This window comes from Rana temporaria, chromosome 3 (assembly GCF_905171775.1).
Source record: "Rana temporaria chromosome 3, aRanTem1.1, whole genome shotgun sequence".
Classification (NCBI taxonomy): domain Eukaryota; kingdom Metazoa; phylum Chordata; class Amphibia; order Anura; family Ranidae; genus Rana; species Rana temporaria.
Genome location: NC_053491.1, coordinates 369467201 through 369485123, shown reverse-complemented (window position 1 = coordinate 369485123; position 17923 = coordinate 369467201). Strand labels below are relative to the sequence as shown.

The window sequence follows — 17923 nt, the reverse complement described above, 5'->3', positions numbered from 1 at the left end:
ACGCAAACGTTGAGCTGTCTCTTGGGAGGAATTAGGCAAATATCAAAATTCCTGTCGGGAGGAATGGGCGTTACCAAGCAGGCTGAGCTTGCCCTAGGTAACACCCACATGTGATGCTGAGTCTCCATGATTGAAAGAACTGAAATCTAAGAAAGAGCTTAAAATCCAATGAGTGAAAGGGGTAAGCCAGGGACAGTTAGGCTGAGGAGGAAAGAGCTAGATGATGCTAAATGTCACCCAGCCAGTTAATGAGACTGGTTCTATCTAACTTGTTGCAGCTTCAAATACATACGCATAATATAGTATTACACCAGACAGGTTCCGCAATGAGTACAGACAAAATACAAATAAATCGGATGGAATTCTTTGCACTCCAAATAGACATGACCCACGTTGATTATCAATTCAAAGAATGCTGTATCAGATCTCTGTCTGCATTGAGAAGTACAGGAGTGCCATTACCGGATTGTCCTTTGTATCGGCAGTTAACCAGTTTGACAATGTCCTCTATAAAGTCATTGGTGCTTGAAGGCTTCAGCCGAACCTGAAAGACATTGTTAATAAAACCAGTCAATTCATTTCACAAATACAATTTTGTTGGAATCAATGATTTCGTTTTAAAGAGAGCAAACAGACACATTACTTCTATTCAGTTATAGAAGCTGGGGGTCACGCTTTCACTTCCTTTCAGGGATTTTTTTGTGAAAGGAGGAGGTCTGGGGCGGCATGGTTAAGAGTGGTGGGGCAGTGAAACAATAGGTATGCAGGCAACTCTTCACACCCAAGCCAAGCCCCCCTGTGCCTCCAGTGCACTTCAAGTTTGTGTACTCTAATGACCCCTATACTCCTGTGCTTGCAGCGATTCCTGCACTATCATGCCTCTACATTTTCTAGGACCCCCGTGCACTCCCGTGACACCAATATTGCCATTTACTCAAGTTTTTGGGGTTCCAGTGACTTTTGTCTCCCTTATAACCCCAGCCTCTAGGGGGATCCCTGAGCAACCTGCATCATCTGGTGACTTCACATCACTTTATGACACCAGTGACCATGGAGCATCCTCTGCCATCCTTTGACACCAGTGACCATGGAGCATCCTCTGCCATCCTTTGACTCCAGTGGCCAGGGAGCATCCTGTGACTCCAGTGGCCAGGGAGCATCCTGTGACTCCAGTGGCCAGGGAGCATCCTGTGACTCCAGTGGCCAGGGAGCATCCTGTGACTCCAGTGGCCAGGGAGCATCCTGTGACTCCAGTGGCCAGGGAGCATCCTGTGACTCCAGTGGCCCGGGAGCATCCTGTGACTCCAGTGGCCCGGGAGCATCCTGTGACTCCAGTGAGCCATGAGCACTTCTGTGGCAACGGTATCACCACACAGCCTCAGGTACATGCCTGTATTTTCACATTCTGAACTGTTTGGATACAGACCACTGTCCATGACAGACATATTAGGAGCCCTGACTTGAATGCTGTTCAGGCTGATCACAGATGAATAGATGGGAGTTTGAACGTTGTCTGGGGGGAATCACTTTGGTATCAGCCAAAGGTAAACCACAGAGACCCTTCATACCTCATAGAACAAGTTGGGTCTATTAAAAGAGGCAGTAAAGGTGATCGACTTCTGAACACAGAGAATTTTCTGGGCATCCTTTAAGACATGGCTGGTTGCCGTTGCAGTCAGACCAATCAGAGGGGCGTTGGGAAACTGGCGTTTTAGGATACCCAGCAGCTTGTAGTCTGAAAAAACACAAATAAATATTAAATAAAAAAAAGGTTTATCAAATGTACATTTTCTGTAATGAATACACTCAAACTAATTTTAGTGCATATAAATAATATAATCTTAATTTTGGGGGGGAAATTTAGAAGGGGTTGTGTGATGTAACTATACATCAAATATGCCAAACCCCAAAAATGTCCATAGACGAAGCTTTAAAACCCTTCATAGGGTGAGGATCATAAGGATCCTAGAGCATTTCTACATGTCCCTCGTAATATAGCACATCATCATTTGCTGTAAATGCAGTTTTAACTAATACAGAGAAGTATTTTTTACACATTTTATACATTTAAAAAAAAAAAGACAATATAAATAACAGCTGAATTGGAATTAGTCGCCATGGGCACTGTCAGCCTTCTCGCTCATCACCAGTTTATATAGGCAACAACATTGAATTCCTCACCTGGCCGGAAGTCGTGTCCCCACTGGCTGCAGCAATGAACCTCGTCCACCGCAATCCTTGCCAGCTGCCCCGCTTGATAGGCCTTCTCCAGCCGCGACATGAAAAGTTTGCTCTTGGCAATTTTCTCTGGTGTAACGTACAGGATTTTCAATTTTGAATTGCGGTTAATCATCTCGCTGTGCACCCACTTCACGTGTTCCTAGAGTGGATATACACACACAGGAGGACAACATCACTTATGTTTTTCAGGAATAAACTAAAATGTATTTTATTGCACACAGTTTGCTTTAAAACTGCATTCGTCCACAAAATTTTGAAAAATTATTGTACCCAATACAGCTCATTAGTTTAAAGTAAAATGTGAATAAAAATCTTACGAATATTCACGTCTGATCATTTCTTTGTCAGTGGGCAAACGTACAAAATCAGCAAAGGGGAGGGGTCAAATACAATGGCATTCTGACCACCAGTATAAAGGTTGCATTCTTCCTACTTTCCACCAATGTAATGGGCATTGTTCCCCATTGCCCTCCAATTTACTGGCTTTAGTAAGGGTTCCCCAACAACTGAAAATTATTTTAGGTAACTGGAGTAAAAACATTGAGACATGCTGCTCTAGACAATACATCCAGAGAGGCAAAGTGGTTAAATATGCCAGTGACATGAACGGATTCCATACATCATTCCTGGAGTACTGACCTTACTGCTTGCTGAGTTCAGAGAGGTGCCAGAGATCCCCAGTCGCTCCACTACCATCAGCTGATCTTCCATCAGGGACAAAAGTGGACAAATCACCAGGGTGAAACCTAAAACGAGAAGGAAGTTATGCAAGGAAAGAGCAAGGTTACATTTATTATATATGAAGCGAACTTATTTACATTGGTTGGGTGGTAAAAGCCAGACAATAACACTGGTCTCCAAACTTCAGCCTTTTGCTTGCCGTTATCCGGCTCTCAGGGCACTTGTTCTCACACCGACAGCAACAAGCTGGCACAATTCCTTCCACCGACACCTACAGTGGTGAACCATTCCTCTCAAGGACACCAACAATGGGGCATTTTTTTCTTCCACTGACACCAATGATGGGACACCAGCAATGAGGCATAATTCCTCTCACTGATATACACTGTAAACAATTAGACATTATTCCTCCCACCAATACCAACGATGGGGCACTATTCCTACAATTGATAACAACGATCGGGCACTATTCCTCCCACTAATACCAATGATAGGGCACTATTCCTCCTACTGACTACAGGCAATCCCAACTACCACTGGCCACTCCAGCCCCCCTGAAGTCTGAAGGACAGTAAACCGGCCCTCTGTTCAGAAAGTTTGAAGACCCCTGTACTACAAGGTAGAGGGATTCGGGGGTGGCATATAAAGCACTGTGTACCAGTACTGGGAATTTAGTGACAGTAAAACCATTACTGTGAACCCATAAATAGAGAGACCAGAGACAGTGGTGGGAATTAACAAAGAGTGGTAAAGGCATAAAGTATGTGTAGGCATCAGCTAAATGGTAAAAACATAGCCGATCCTAAAAAGTGCAAGTCCCTTTGTTAATGAAGAGCGACCTGCTCCATTTTCTATGCTTGTCTGTGCCAAAGCAGGAGAGCTGGAGCTGCTTGCTCTGCTACCTTTCCTAACCTATATGCTGGCTCTGCTTGTCCAGGGTGTTGACTGCACAGGCAGAGAGAGGTATGTGTGCTGTATGCCAGTTTACCAACAGACAGTTCCAATTTCGTATGCCAGGTTGGTCTGAGGAGGATCTGCTGCAGTTTTCTATATTGAAAACAGCTGTGATCCCTTTGGTATTTTGTATTGTCAATGGGCAAAACAGTAACAGGTGCTGCAGCAACTACCGGCTGGAAATGAACTCATCATAGTTCCATGCACGTATACACCCGCACATAATGGATCAAATATCATCCAAAGCTTTTATTGAAGACAGCTCCCATCACAAAGGATCAAGTGTGTGGGTGTTACCTATGGGTTCTGCATGCCTGATACAGTCTGCCTAGGAACTTCCACACCTCCAGACTGACATCCACCCATCAAAGCATTTTGATATTTGCTTCCATTAGAACTGAGGGCTCTTGTGAGAAGTACTGAAGTAGGGAGCTTTAATGGTGTGAGGAAGCCATGTACCAAACCCTGGCAACCCCTCCTACCAGCGATAATCGGCCTGTCTTGCATAGAAAAGCACAGAGGGTCTAAAACAGGGCATGTAATGAGAATTGAGAAATTGACACATTGGAAGCAAAAGGAAGTCTGTAGATTTGTTCCTGGATCCTCGCTCACCAGGTCTGACTGAGAATATATTGACATTTGCAAATACTGCCAGTTTAAGTTGCCATCAATCCTCGACATGAAGGGCTGTAGATGTTGAGTTTGCACGTTATTTTTCCCCCCCCCCCAAGTAAAAGGAAGCACTGGTTATTTTTTACTAAAATGTAGCTTTTCTTTAACAGAGATGAACAGAAGGAATACAGGGGCCTCACCAGTCCAGTTTCAGGATGTTTCTTGGTCTGTTGACCAGGTGAGATGTTATGTCAGCACTCATCTCTACAGCTAGAGAACTGCTCCAAGGTCAGTGAGGATTAATATAAAAACAAAAAGTGTGCCCTTTTCTTCACTCTGTAACGCAGCATTTCTATACCAGGGTGCCGTAAGAGGTTGCCCAAGTTGCTGCAAGCACAGGACTCAGTATGTCATGGAACAGAGTCATGCATTACCATGATGTTGGCTAGGCAACCTCCAGCACTATAATAACCAATCATGCTCTAAGGCCAGGGAGCATGGAGTAAAATGTTGCTATGGTACTGACAGCCAGTGTGTCCACATCAGTGTTTCTCAAACTTTGTCTTGCGGCGCACCAAAAAGATCTAAAAAGTTTCACGGCACACCTGAAAAGATTTAACTATTCTTGTGGTGAAGAACGAAATTTTTTTTACATAGATTTTAAATTTAATGTGATGGATGTGCCTTTCTTTCGAGACCAAATCAAATTGAAGCGTTTGTAATTTTCTTTGTAGTTTTGCTTGCTTCCTTGCTGTTCATTTAACAGTTTCTCTTTCAGAGTTCCAGACGCGATTAAGTATTTCTCCATCGCTAAACGATGTACAAACTTTTATAATTGTCAAAGTTGTACTGGAACGGTCTCTATAATTTAATTAGAGCAATCAAATTCTCCCAAGATTTTGCACAAGTCTCGCGTTACGAAAGGAACTTATGAATGACAGACTGACAGATTTAGTTTTTATAGATTACTTTTTTAACTTTTGCAACATTGATTTACCATTTAATATTTCAATATGTTCAAGGTTTCAAAACGCTAGCAATTTTAAATAATTAAAAAAAAAAAAAAAAACAACAACACGCCACACTTGCTAATCTCACGCGGCACATCGTGGTCCACATCATGGCAATGCATAACTTCGATCCAGGGCAGGCAGCATACAGGACTGCTCCCAGCATTCAAGAGACGATGCAAGTGTGCCGCTTTCCAGATCTGCTCCGCCACCTGCCCTCTGTCATGCTGCTGAAGCTATAAGGTAGGATCTAGTAAGACGGGACTCTGATGTGATGAGGAGACTCTGCGATGCAGGGACTCTGATGTGATAAGGGGACTCTGATGTATAGGGGTGGCCTCTGATAACAAATGAATTACATCAAGGCGGTTGTATGTGAAGTTCCAGGCCCAGGTATCACATTAACGATAAGTAACATTTACTTTTTTTTTTTTTAAGCTGTAGACTGTCTTTAAATTATGAATACTTTTGAAGGGTGCTGCAAATGAAAAACACTGCTATAGACCAGGGGTCTCCAAACTTTTTAAACAAAGGGCCAGTTTACTGTTCTTCAGACTTTAGGGGGGCCGGACTGGGAGTGGAAATGGGCCGAAGGCAGTTGGGGGGAAAAAACAATGCCCTATCATTGGTGTCGGCAGGAGGAATTGTGTCATCATTAGTGTCAAATTGGTCCCCGTTGTTAATGGTATTGGTAGGAATTGTGTCCCATTATTGGCGTAAGTGGGAGGAATTGTGCCCCTTCATTTGTGTCAGTGATAGGGAATTACACCCCATTGTTGGTATCAGTGGATGAGAATGCCCCAAGGGCCTGATAAAAGCAAGCAAAGGGCCACATCTGGCCCCCGGGCCACAGTTTGGAGACCCCTGCTATAGACCATCAAGTATTGCAGCTCCAACACAGGCTAGCAGGGACTATCCTCATTTGCGGACTCCTCGGAAACTCTATTCAGTCATGTAGTTATATTTTTTTAACACATTTTTCAATATTTCCACTTAAGTAGAAATAAACTCACAAACCTAAACCTTGCAACATCTGTGATTTACTGTGGAAGGAGTCGGGAGAAGACTTTGTTTGAGGTGGCGTCATTTTTATCACCGGTCTTGTCCTACTGTTACATTGCGTTTTTAATGCTGCAAAGTAAAGACCATGTGGAAGCACCCTGAATGACCACCCTTACCTTTTGAGCACACAGCCGGTAGTTGGTAGCACAAACTCTTTCCACCTCCGGTTGGCATGATGAGGAAAACGTCTTTCCCGGCCATTGTGGCGTTTATGGTTTCCAATTGTAAGTTCCGGAAGGTATCCAACTGGAAAGAATTGCGCAGCTCCCCCCTAATGTTCTGTGACCAGGCAAAGTCTGATGAAAGGAAATTGACAAAGTCAGTGTGGCGGTATACATGCAACACAGGACAATCATTTCTTAAAAAGGATTTTTTGGACCTAATCCACCAAAAGTAATTCCATATACAGAGCCAACAACATTCTCAGCTCTGTCCTCAGACCCCCTCTGTTCTCCATCTCTACCTCCTCCCTGGGTCAGCTGACAGCCTCCCACAGCTTCCAATATCATGTCTATGCTAATGACATCTGAATTTCTCGCTCTCTTCATCTCCAATTTCCTTGAGAATCACTAGTTTACTGACAAATCAGTATGAATATCACACCACTTCCTGAAACTCAATCTTTTCAAAATGAAGTTTCCCATTTAAATTTCCATACTAGCAAATATAACCATCATGCAGGTGTTTAGATCTGTCAGTTTTTAAAAAACAGAACAAGAAGGCCAGCTAGACGAAATGTAAATTATCTTTTATTTTTATTGCAAAATCCTTGTTTATAATTAGGGTCCAACCAAACTAATCCTGACAGAGAGAAGAACCTAAACATGTGACATATGAACACTGTTACACCTAGTATGTATGATGCATGCATATTCTTAGCCCCCAAGTGCATAACTTTACATTTATCAACATTAAACCTCATTTGCCACTTAGTCGCCCAATTAGACAGAGCATTGAGGTTGGCTTGTATATTGGAGACATCCTGTAAGGACGTTATTCTACTGCATAGCTTGGTGTCATCTGCAAAATTGTACTTTTAATCCCAGACCCAATATAATTTATAAAGATATTAAAAAGTAAGGGTCCCAGCACTGAACCTTGGGGTACACCACTGATAACCTTGGACCATTCAGAGTAAGAATCATTAACCACGACTCTCTGAATTCTGTCTTTCAGACAGTTTTCTATCCATTTACAAACTGTTATATTCAATCCTGTAGACTAATGCCGCGTACACACCATCAATTTATGTGATGAAAAAAAACGACACATTCTGTGAAGTAAAAAATTACGTTTTTGAAACTTCAATTTTCAAAGACGAAGTTGCCTACACACCATCGTTTTCTCACAATGATCTTGCAAAGTGAGGTTACGTTCCACCACGTTTTACCAGCTTCTGGGCATGCGTGGATGAAAAAACGTCTTAGAAAACGAAGTTTTTTGCTACACACGGTCAATTTCTGTGAAGTAAAAGTTGACGTTTTGAAAAACGACACATAAAATTGAAGCATGCTTCAATTTTTTTTGGTCGTTTTTTACAAGACATAAAACGACGTTTTCCCCCACACACAGTCAATTAAAGTGACGTTTTTAAAAACGTCATTTTTTTTCATCACATAAAGTGATGGTGTGTACGCGGCATTACACATGAGCCGTGTGTGCGGAACTGTATGGAACGCTTTTGCAAAAATCCAATTATACCACGTCCACAGCCATGCCTCTGTCCAGGGTTATACTTACCTCTTCATAAAAAGAAATCAGATTTGTTTCACAACTTCTGTCTTTCATGAATCCATGCTGTCTGTTGCTTACAATATTTTTTTCCAGCATGACCTCGTCTATGTGGTCTTTTATTAAACTTTCCCGTATCTTCCCGACTATAGAAGTTAAACTAACAGATCTGTAGTTACTTGATAAAGACTTTAATCGCTTTTTAAATATGGGCACCACATTGGCCTTATGCCAATCCAGGGGTACCATTCCAGTCATTAAAGAGTCCCTAAAAATTTGATACAATGGGCCAGATTCTCATACATTAACGTTGCTCCTGGGCAGCGTAATGTATGTGCTGTACGCTACACGCCGCAGGTTTACAGGTTTACATCCTGATTCTCAGAACACTTACCTGTAAACTTGCGGCGGTGTATCGTTAATTCGCTCGGCGCAAGCCCGCCCAATTCAAATGGGGCGGGCACCATTTAAATTAGGCGCGCTCCCGCGCCGAGCGTACTGCGCATGCTCCGTCGGGTAAATTACCCGACGTGCATTGCGCTAAATGACGTCGCCCCAACGTCATTTGCTGAGACGTTTACGTAAATGGCGTCCAGCGCCATTCACAGACGTCTTACGCAAACGACGTATTTTTTTTAAACTTTGACGCGGGAACGACGGCCATAGTTAACATTGGTTGCCCCTAATAGCAGGGGCAACCTTACGCGTCGCGTACGCTACGGAAACGACGTAAATTCTCAGCGTCGGACGCGCGTAGGTTCGGGAATCTCGCGTACTTACCTCATTTGCATAGACGACGGGGAAAACGACGATGCGACACCTAGCGGCGGGAAAAAAAATTACTTTTAAGATCTGACAGCGCAACAGCCTTACGCATGTCAGATCTAATGGGTATCTATGCGCAACTGATTCTAAGAATCAGTCGCATAGATACCCGGGGCCAGATGAGGAGTTACGACGGCGCTAATGGTGTTGCGCCGTCGTAACGCCTTTGAGAATCTGGCCCAATGGCTTTGAAATGACAGAGCTAAAAAAAAAAAAAAAAAAATTAGGATCGGTTGGTGGATGCCATTGGGTCCAGGTGTTTTATCCACCTTTATTCGGTCTAAATATTTCTGGACCATATCACTTTTGAGCCATTGTGGATTATTTGGGGCTGTGTCACTACCACCCACATTATGGACATGCTCCTTTGTATAAAACTGAAAAAATTACAATAAAGCTCACAAAAAAAAACACTACTATACTCTATAAATTAAAGGCAAAGTCTGAATGGAGCACGATGGTGGAATTCACCTTCTTTGTTCCAATTGTCTGTAGACTGAGTGCTGGCCCCGGCCTCAGCATCCTCCGATAGCGTCTCGATCTTCCTCTTCAGAATTTTCTTCCTCTGCATTAGTTCCTGCTGCCTATCCACCAGCTCCTGAATCTGCATCTCGATGGCCTGTAATTCTGTGCCGACCTCCTCCAACTCATCCATCAGTGCTGCAACAGCAGAGAGAGATACACTGAGAGGGGGAACCATCCTCTGAGGAGGCACCTTTATCATTATTTAGGATGTCAACAAATATATACACTGACCATGAAACAGGAAAACCATTCAGCACATTCCAGCTGTAAACAGCTAACAAATTAGAAATATTAACAATGCATGTTACTGTATTGCTAATGATAATGTACACTTCTCTGCAATGCTCTTTCATCTAGCCGACTCTCCTCTCCTGTTGCCACAGCTGGAGAACTCTACTCCTTCCTCTAACTCTCCACTTCTAAAATCCTCTGCTCCCTCCACTGTCTAACTCTCCTGACATACTCTGCACTGCTGGAGGACTCTGTTCCTTCATCTAACTCAGCCTTTTTCAATCAGGGTGCCTTCAGGGGTACCTTGGCAAACTGCCAACAAAATTGCCCAATTTATTTAGACAAGTCAGAAAATGGATTTAGACCCCTTTCACACTGAGGCGTTTTTCAGGCGCTTTAGCGTTAAAAAAAGCGCCTGAAAGAAGCTGCATCTGCAATCCCAATGTGAAAGCCAGAGTGCTTTCACACTGAGGCACCTGAAAAAGGCTCCAGTGCGAAAGGGGTCTTAGCATTAAAAAAAGCGCCTGAAAGAAGCCTCATCTGCAATCCCAATGTGAAAGCCCGAGTGCTTCCAAACTGAGGCGCTGCGCTGGCAGGGCATCAAAAAAAGTCCTGCAAGCTGCTTTTTTGCAGCGCTTTAGGAGCGTTTAATACACAGCTCCTAAAGCGCCCCTTCCCATTGCGGTGCTTTTTTAAAACGCCTGAAAAATGCCCCAGTGTGAAAGGGGTCTTAGCAGAGCTTTACCAGCGTTTTTCGGGCACTGGCAGTGTGAAAGGGCTCTGAAAGCACTCAGGCTTTCACATTGGGATTGCAGATGAGGCTTCTTTCAAGCGCTTTACAGGCGCTTTTTTTTTTTTTTTTACGCGAAATCGCCTGAAAAAAGACCCAGTGTGAAAGGGGTCTTAGCCTGCCTTTTAGTTACACAAAGTCACAAGTTTTCCTTGTGCACTATACAATCTTCCAGCCACCGGCGTTCTAATAACCAGTGACATTATCGGTTGATAAGAAGAATGTCATGCACCTACACAGCATCATTGTTTGTCCCTCTTCATGAGGTCACATTAGCTCAGAGGCGTTGCTAGGGGGGTGCGGGGGGTGCGATCCGCACCCGGGTGACACCCGCTAGAGGGGTGACACCATCCAGACATTGAGGAATTTAAAAAAAATAAATATTTTTTTTAAATGCCCAGCGCCGCCGTGTGTGTGTCTTCCTCCGCTCCCCTACTGAGCCAGCCACCTGCGAGCGGCGAAGCGAGCCTTAGCAGAGCTCAGCCTGTGTGCCTGTCACACTGCACTGTGTGATGATGTGACGTCAGTCACATCACACACAGTACTTTCAGTTTCTCCGCGCGGGAGACCTGCTGCACCCGTGACCTGCTGCCTTGTTGCCCACATCCACATCAGTCCCCGCTCTGTCTCCAGACGTCGGGCGCGGCATAGAAACAGGTGCGGGGGGGGTGGGGGGTGTCCACCGCCGGCCGCGGCATAATAGTAACAAAAGGTGCGGGGGTGCCCACCGCTGGCCGCGGCAGGCATAATAGGAACAGGTGCGGGGGGGGGGGGGGGTATCCACTGTGCCACAAGTGAGAAGAATGTCTCACCCCCACCCCCTCCATCTCTGTCTCACCCCTACCTCCTCCATCTCTGTCTCACCCCCTCCATCTCACCCCCTCCATCTCTGTTTCACCCCCTCCATCTCTGTCTCACCCCCACCCCCTCCATCTCTGTCTCACCCCCACCATCTCTGTCTCACCCCCACCCCCTCCATCTCACCCCCTCCATCTCTGTCTCACCCCCACCCCCTAAATCTCTGTCTCACCCCCACCCCCTCCATCTCTGTCTCACCCCTACCTCCTCCATCTCTGTCTCACCCCCACCCCCTCCATCTCTGTCTCACCCCCACCATCTCTGTCTCACCCCTACCTCCTCCATCTCTGTCTCACCCCCACCCCCTCCATCTCTGTCTCACCCCCACCATCTCTGTCTCACCCCCACCCCCTCCATGCCTGTCTCACCCCCTCCATATCTGTCTCACCCCCACCCCCTCCATCTCTGTCTCCCCCCACCCCCTCCATCTCTGTCTCACCCCCTCCATCTCTGTCTCACCCCCACTCCCTCCATCTCTGTCTCACCCCTACCTCCTCCATCTCACCCCTACCTCCTCCATCTCTGTCTCACCCCTACCTCCTCCATCTCTGTCTCACCCCTACCTCCTCCATCTCTGTCTCACCCCCTCCATCTCACCCCCTCCATCTCTGTTTCACCCCCTCCATCTCTGTCTCACCCCCACCCCCTCCATCTCTGTCTCACCCCCACCATCTCTGTCTCACCCCCACCCCCTCCATCTCACCCCCTCCATCTCTGTCTCACCCCCACCCCCTAAATCTCTGTCTCACCCCCACCCCCTCCATCTCTGTCTCACCCCTACCTCCTCCATCTCTGTCTCACCCCCACCCCCTCCATCTCTGTCTCACCCCCACCATCTCTGTCTCACCCCTACCTCCTCCATCTCTGTCTCACCCCCACCCCCTCCATCTCTGTCTCACCCCCACCATCTCTGTCTCACCCCCACCCCCTCCATGCCTGTCTCACCCCCTCCATATCTGTCTCACCCCCACCCCCTCCATCTCTGTCTCACCCCACCCCCTCCATCTCTGTCTCACCCCCTCCATCTCTGTCTCACCCCCACTCCCTCCATCTCTGTCTCACCCCTACCTCCTCCATCTCACCCCTACCTCCTCCATCTCTGTCTCACCCCTACCTCCTCCATCTCTGTCTCACCCCTACCTCCTCCATCTCTGTCTCACCCCTACCTCCTCCATCTCTGTCTCACCCCTACCTCCTCCATCTCTGTCTCACCACCACCCCCTCCATCTCTGTCTCACCCCCCCTCCATCTCTGTCCCGCCCCCACCCTTTCTCTCTCTCATCCCCCTCTCTATCACCCCCACCCTCCTCTCTCTCTCCCCCCTTCTGTCCCCAACCTTCCACCCCCTCTTTCCCTTTTAGGGCAATTTCCCACTAAATCAGCATGACATCAAAGAGCAGCCGGAGCAATTTGACACTCCAGCCACTCTGCATTGCAGGCTGCTAGGGGGCAATATGATTAACAGTTTGGTGCATCATACTTTGTAGTGTATATAATGTAAATTTTGTTCTCCAAAATGTCAGGCAGCACGCTGTCTTTTCAGGTTCTCAAAGAAATGCATTCTGTTAGTATATTTTTCATGTTTTCTCAGTGTATAAAAAAAGTTGTAGGGGGCAGGCAACGCTGTTTAGGGGAGGGAGGCGCTTCAGAGTCCAGTGCCTATAGGCTCCTGAGATGTGAATTCCGGTTCTGGAGAAAGAGAGGTGGGGGGAGGGGACAAAGAAAAATGGAGAGAAAGAAGAAGGGATAGAAAGAACAAGAAAGATGGATAGGGAGAGAGAGAGAAAAGGGGAAGAAAGGAACAGAGAGCAAACAGTGGGGTAAAAAATATTTGGAAAAGGTTATTGGGGGGGGTGACACCATATTTTACCGCACCAGGTGACACCAACCCTAGTGACGCCACTGCATTAGCTGAGTGATGAAGAGAAACTGAGGGAGAAGAGAAACATTGGCATACTAGTCAGTACCAGTGTGCAAAGGTATATTTGTTTTGGAAGAATAAATCATCTCTAATGTTGGGTGTCCTGTGTGTGTGTGGATGTTGCTGTGATACGTTAAGCTATTATTTTTTTTTTATTTTAGAATGGGGTGCCTTGAGATTAAAATTTTGCACAAAGGGTGACTTAACTTAAAGGTTGAGAAACGCTGCTCTCCTCTCCTGAAATACTCTGCACTGCTGGAAGACTCGGCTCCTTCCTCTAACTCTCCTCTCCTGAAATACTTTCGTTTGCCGGATGACTCCTGCAATAATTTGACTTCAAAAGTACTGTGCTCCTTCCTATAACCAATTCAATTCATCTTCATTTCATGCAGTCTTCTAGGATGGACATATTCTTAAGGAAATCTGGAACAATTCAGTCTCCGTCCTTGATATTAATATAAAACATAACAATTAGGGTTGTCCCGATACCACTTTTTTAGGACCGAGTACAAGTACCGATACTTTTTTTCATGTAGTCGCCGATACCAAATACCGATACTTTTTTTAAATGTCATGTGACAGTTTTCAAACCACAATACAGACTAAGGATATTTTCTTTAGAATTATGAAGAACTCTAACTCAAGACATTATAAAAGAATAAAAATGAGTAAAAATGAATAAAAATGTTTTATTTGCTTGTCACGCAGTAGTAAAAAACTCAAAGAATTTTCATAGAACATGTTGATAAATACAAAAAAAGTATTCTATTTAGGTATCGGGAGCATTTGCGCGAGTACGAGTACTCCCACAAATACTCGGTATCGGTCCCGATACCGATACTAGTATCGGTATCTGGACAACCCTAATAACAATCATGGAGTCCGCTGACATTTTGTCAGGTGGATCAGTGATCAGGTTTTGGATATTTGTCCAGCTCTGGCCCAGTAATCAGCAGACAACGTACCTGACAGATCATTAGATGCCATGTTCTCTTCTGTCATTTTGTCACTGTAAGCAGAGAAGATCAAAATGTCAACAGCAGTATATGATTTTCTTTTTATCATAGCAATGAAGCCTCCCATCCAGCCTCATTGTATATTCCATGGATAAAGATTGGAGTAGGTCACACATTGTCCCTGTATATAGATATGCAGAGACTAGCATGGAGTGTGAAAAGGATGTGACCACAGCTAGAGTGCAGTGATAGTTGTCACATGAATGCAATATTTTAAAGATTTTGTGTCAATGTCTAAGACCTCTTTCACTTTGAGGTGTGGAGCCGCGGTGACGGTATAGCCGCGCTATTTGGAGCGCGGCTATACCGTCGTATTAACCGCGATATTCGGGCGCTAGCGGTGAGGTTTTAACCCCCGCTAGCGGCCGAAAAAGGGTTAATACCGCGCTTTCCCATTCATTTCAATGGGAAGGCGCGGTATAGGAGCGGTGAACACACCGCTCCTATACCGCGGTAAAGATGTGGCTAGCAGGACTTTTGGAGCGCTCCTGCTAGCGCACCGCTTCAGTGTGAAAGCCTTCGGGCTTTCACATTGAACACTACAGGGCAGGTTTTTTCATGCGGTATAGCAGCGCTATTTTTAGCGCTGTACCGCATGAAAAACGCCTCAATGTGAAAGGGGTCTAATGGACAGCTGAGGTCCTCTACCAAGATCTACCATATTGGATGATGTCAAAGCCCGGGATTTGCAGGCTCTGGACGATTTACAGCGAGCCCTAGGGCATGCATTTTTCTCCGCTCAATCAACCTACAGATTGTGGGTGGACATTTCCTCCAGGGACAAGGAGGGACATGCTTACAGTGCCTTGCGAAAGTATTCGGCCCCCTTGAACTTTGCGACCTTTTGCCACATTTCAGGCTTCAAACATAAAGATATAAAACTGTAATTTTTTTTGAAGAATCAACAACAAGTGGGACACAATCATGAAGTGGAACGAAATTTATTGGATATTTCAAACTTTTTTTAACAAATAAAAAACTGAAAAATTGGGCGTGCAAAATTATTCAGCCCCCTTAAGTTAATACTTTGTAGCGCCACCTTTTGCTGCGATTACAGCTTTAAGTCGCTTGGGGTATGTCTCTATCAGTTTTGCACATCGAGAGACTGAAATTTTTGCCCATTCCTCCTTGCAAAACAGCTCGAGCTCAGTGAGGTTGGATGGAGAGCATTTGTGAACAGCAGTTTTCAGTTCTTTCCACAGATTCTCGATTGGATTCAGGTCTGGACTTTGACTTGGCCATTCTAACACCTGGATATGTTTATTTGTGAACCATTCCATTGTAGATTTTGCTTTATGTTTTGGATCATTGTCTTGTTGGAAGACAAATCTCTGTCCCAGTCTCAGGTCTTTTGCAGACTCCATCAGGTTTTCTTCCAGAATGGTCCTGTATTTGGCTCCATCCATCTTCCCATCAATTTTAACCATCTTCCCTGTCCCTGCTGAAGAAAAGCAGGCCCAAACCATGATGCTGCCACCACCATGTTTCACAGTGGGGATGGTGTGTTCAGGGTGATGAGCTGTGTTGCTTTTACGCCAAACATAACGTTTTGCATTGTTGCCAAAAAGTTCGATTTTGGTTTCATCTGACCAGAGCACCTTCTTCCACATGTTTGGTGTGTCTCCCAGGTGGCTTGTGGCAAACTTTAAACAACACTTTTTATGGATATCTTTAAGAAATGGCTTTCTTCTTGCCACTCTTCCATAAAGGCCAGATTTGTGCAGTATACGACTGATTGTTGCCCTATGGACAGAGTCTCCCACCTCAGCTGTAGATCTCTGCAGTTCATCCAGAGTGATCATGGGCCTCTTGGCTGCATCTCTGATCAGTCTTCTCCTTGTGTGAGCTGAAAGTTTAGAGGGACGGCCAGGTCTTCGTAGATTTGCAGTGGTCTGATACTCCTTCCATTTCAATATTATCGCTTGCACAGTGCTCCTTGGGACATTTAAAGCTTGGGAAATCTTTTTGTATCCAAATCCGGCTTTAAACTTCTCCACGACAGTATCTCGGACCTGCCTGGTGTGTTCCTTGTTCTTCATGATGCTCTCTGCGCTTTAAACGGACCTCTGAGACTATCACAGTGCAGGTGCATTTATACGGAGACTTGATTACACACAGGTGCATTCTATTTATCATCATTAGTCATTTAGGTCAACATTGGATCATTCAGAGATCCTCACTGAACTTCTGGAGAGAGTTTGCTGCACTAAAGGAAAGGGGCTGAATAATTTTGCACACCCAATTTTTCAGTTTTTTATTTGTTAAAAAAGTTTGAAATATCCAATAAATTTTGTTCCACTTCATGATTGTGTCCCACTTGTTGTTTCTTCAAAAAAATAAATAAAGTTTTATATCTTTATGTTTGAAGCCTGAAATGTGGCAAAAGGTCGCAAAGTTCAAGGGGGCCGAATACTTTCGCAAGGCACTGCTGTACATCACAATAATGGTGGTGGCTTCTTCTGCCTGCAACCCCCCCTTGAGGACAAAGAGCATAGGAAAGATGGTGGCATCACTTAATTGGTAGGCTGCCAATAAGTTATAAGGGTTTAAGGGTTACTGCAAGATGATAGAAACCTGCCTGAGAGGATCGGACTCTGAAATTGCCATCAAAAGGTCCCTCCATGGAAATGACAACCCCCCCCCCCCCCCAAGCCTGAAGGAATCTGACTCTGGGACCCCATCACAGGGCTCTTCCATGGAAATGTCAACTCTCCAGAGCCTTAGGGGATCTGGCTTTGAGACGCCCATACCGGGGGCCCTGCACACTGTCCTTTGTGGGGCCACGTCTTCTGGACGGGCATTAGGAACCCAATGAAAATGAGCCGCACCACAAAGTGGCAACGCATGCATGATGTGCTACTGCTGCTCTTACTGCAACGTGGTCGTGTGAAGGAGCCCGGTGGGAGATGGCTACAGGAAAATTAATGAGTGTGCTTTGTGCCCGTATAGGATTGTAGGACACAGGTCAGTATAAGGGAAGAATGGGGGAGGGGACATGGTCTGTCACCAGGCTGTACATAGCATTGTGGTGTGCTGCACTGTGAAAGTCAGACTTCTCCCTTCCTCTATGAGCTGCAAACTCCACACTGAAGACATTGGAGGAGCAGCTGAAGAAAAGGGGGGACATCCTGAGACCCCCTCAGAGGACAGTCGTCTCCCAGGACTGCCCAGCACAGTGGTGACAGGTCCTCATTATAAAGAGGCTGTGTCACCCCTGGCAACCAGTCAGACCCTCCTCCATGATCCTAGGAGAAGTACCCGGCGGTCAGGCGCAACACACATCCCTCCTTCTTCCCTATCACAACATGCTCACCTCTCCTCAGCATCCGGGCTTCTCCAGCCAATCACAGCGCGCGCCTTCTCTTTGGGTCATCTCCGCGCCGCATCCGGATTGGTGGCCCAGCCGGCACCGCTATGCTCTTTCATTGGCCGTAGAGACGGCAGGGGCGAGCTAGACATCGATTGG

General features: G+C 45.6%; 1 protein-coding gene across 3 annotated transcripts in view; it reads right to left on the bottom strand.

The window, feature by feature from the left end:
* RECQL (RecQ like helicase) overlaps positions 1 to 17872 on the bottom strand; it is a 32917-nt gene extending 15045 nt beyond the window's left edge. The window contains exons 1-8 of one of the 3 annotated variants that reach the window (XM_040345447.1): positions 17771 to 17872; positions 14407 to 14450; positions 9588 to 9776; positions 6677 to 6856; positions 2881 to 2987; positions 2182 to 2380; positions 1569 to 1735; positions 463 to 544 (exon numbers count right to left, since the gene is read on the bottom strand). In XM_040345447.1, coding sequence (XP_040201381.1) covers positions 463 to 544; positions 1569 to 1735; positions 2182 to 2380; positions 2881 to 2987; positions 6677 to 6856; positions 9588 to 9776; positions 14407 to 14443 — 961 coding nt within the window. In that variant the 5' untranslated portion in view covers positions 14444 to 14450; positions 17771 to 17872. The other 2 variants (XM_040345445.1, XM_040345446.1) reach the window with 2 other exon arrangements.
* Between the last annotated feature and the right edge of the window lie 51 nt (positions 17873 to 17923).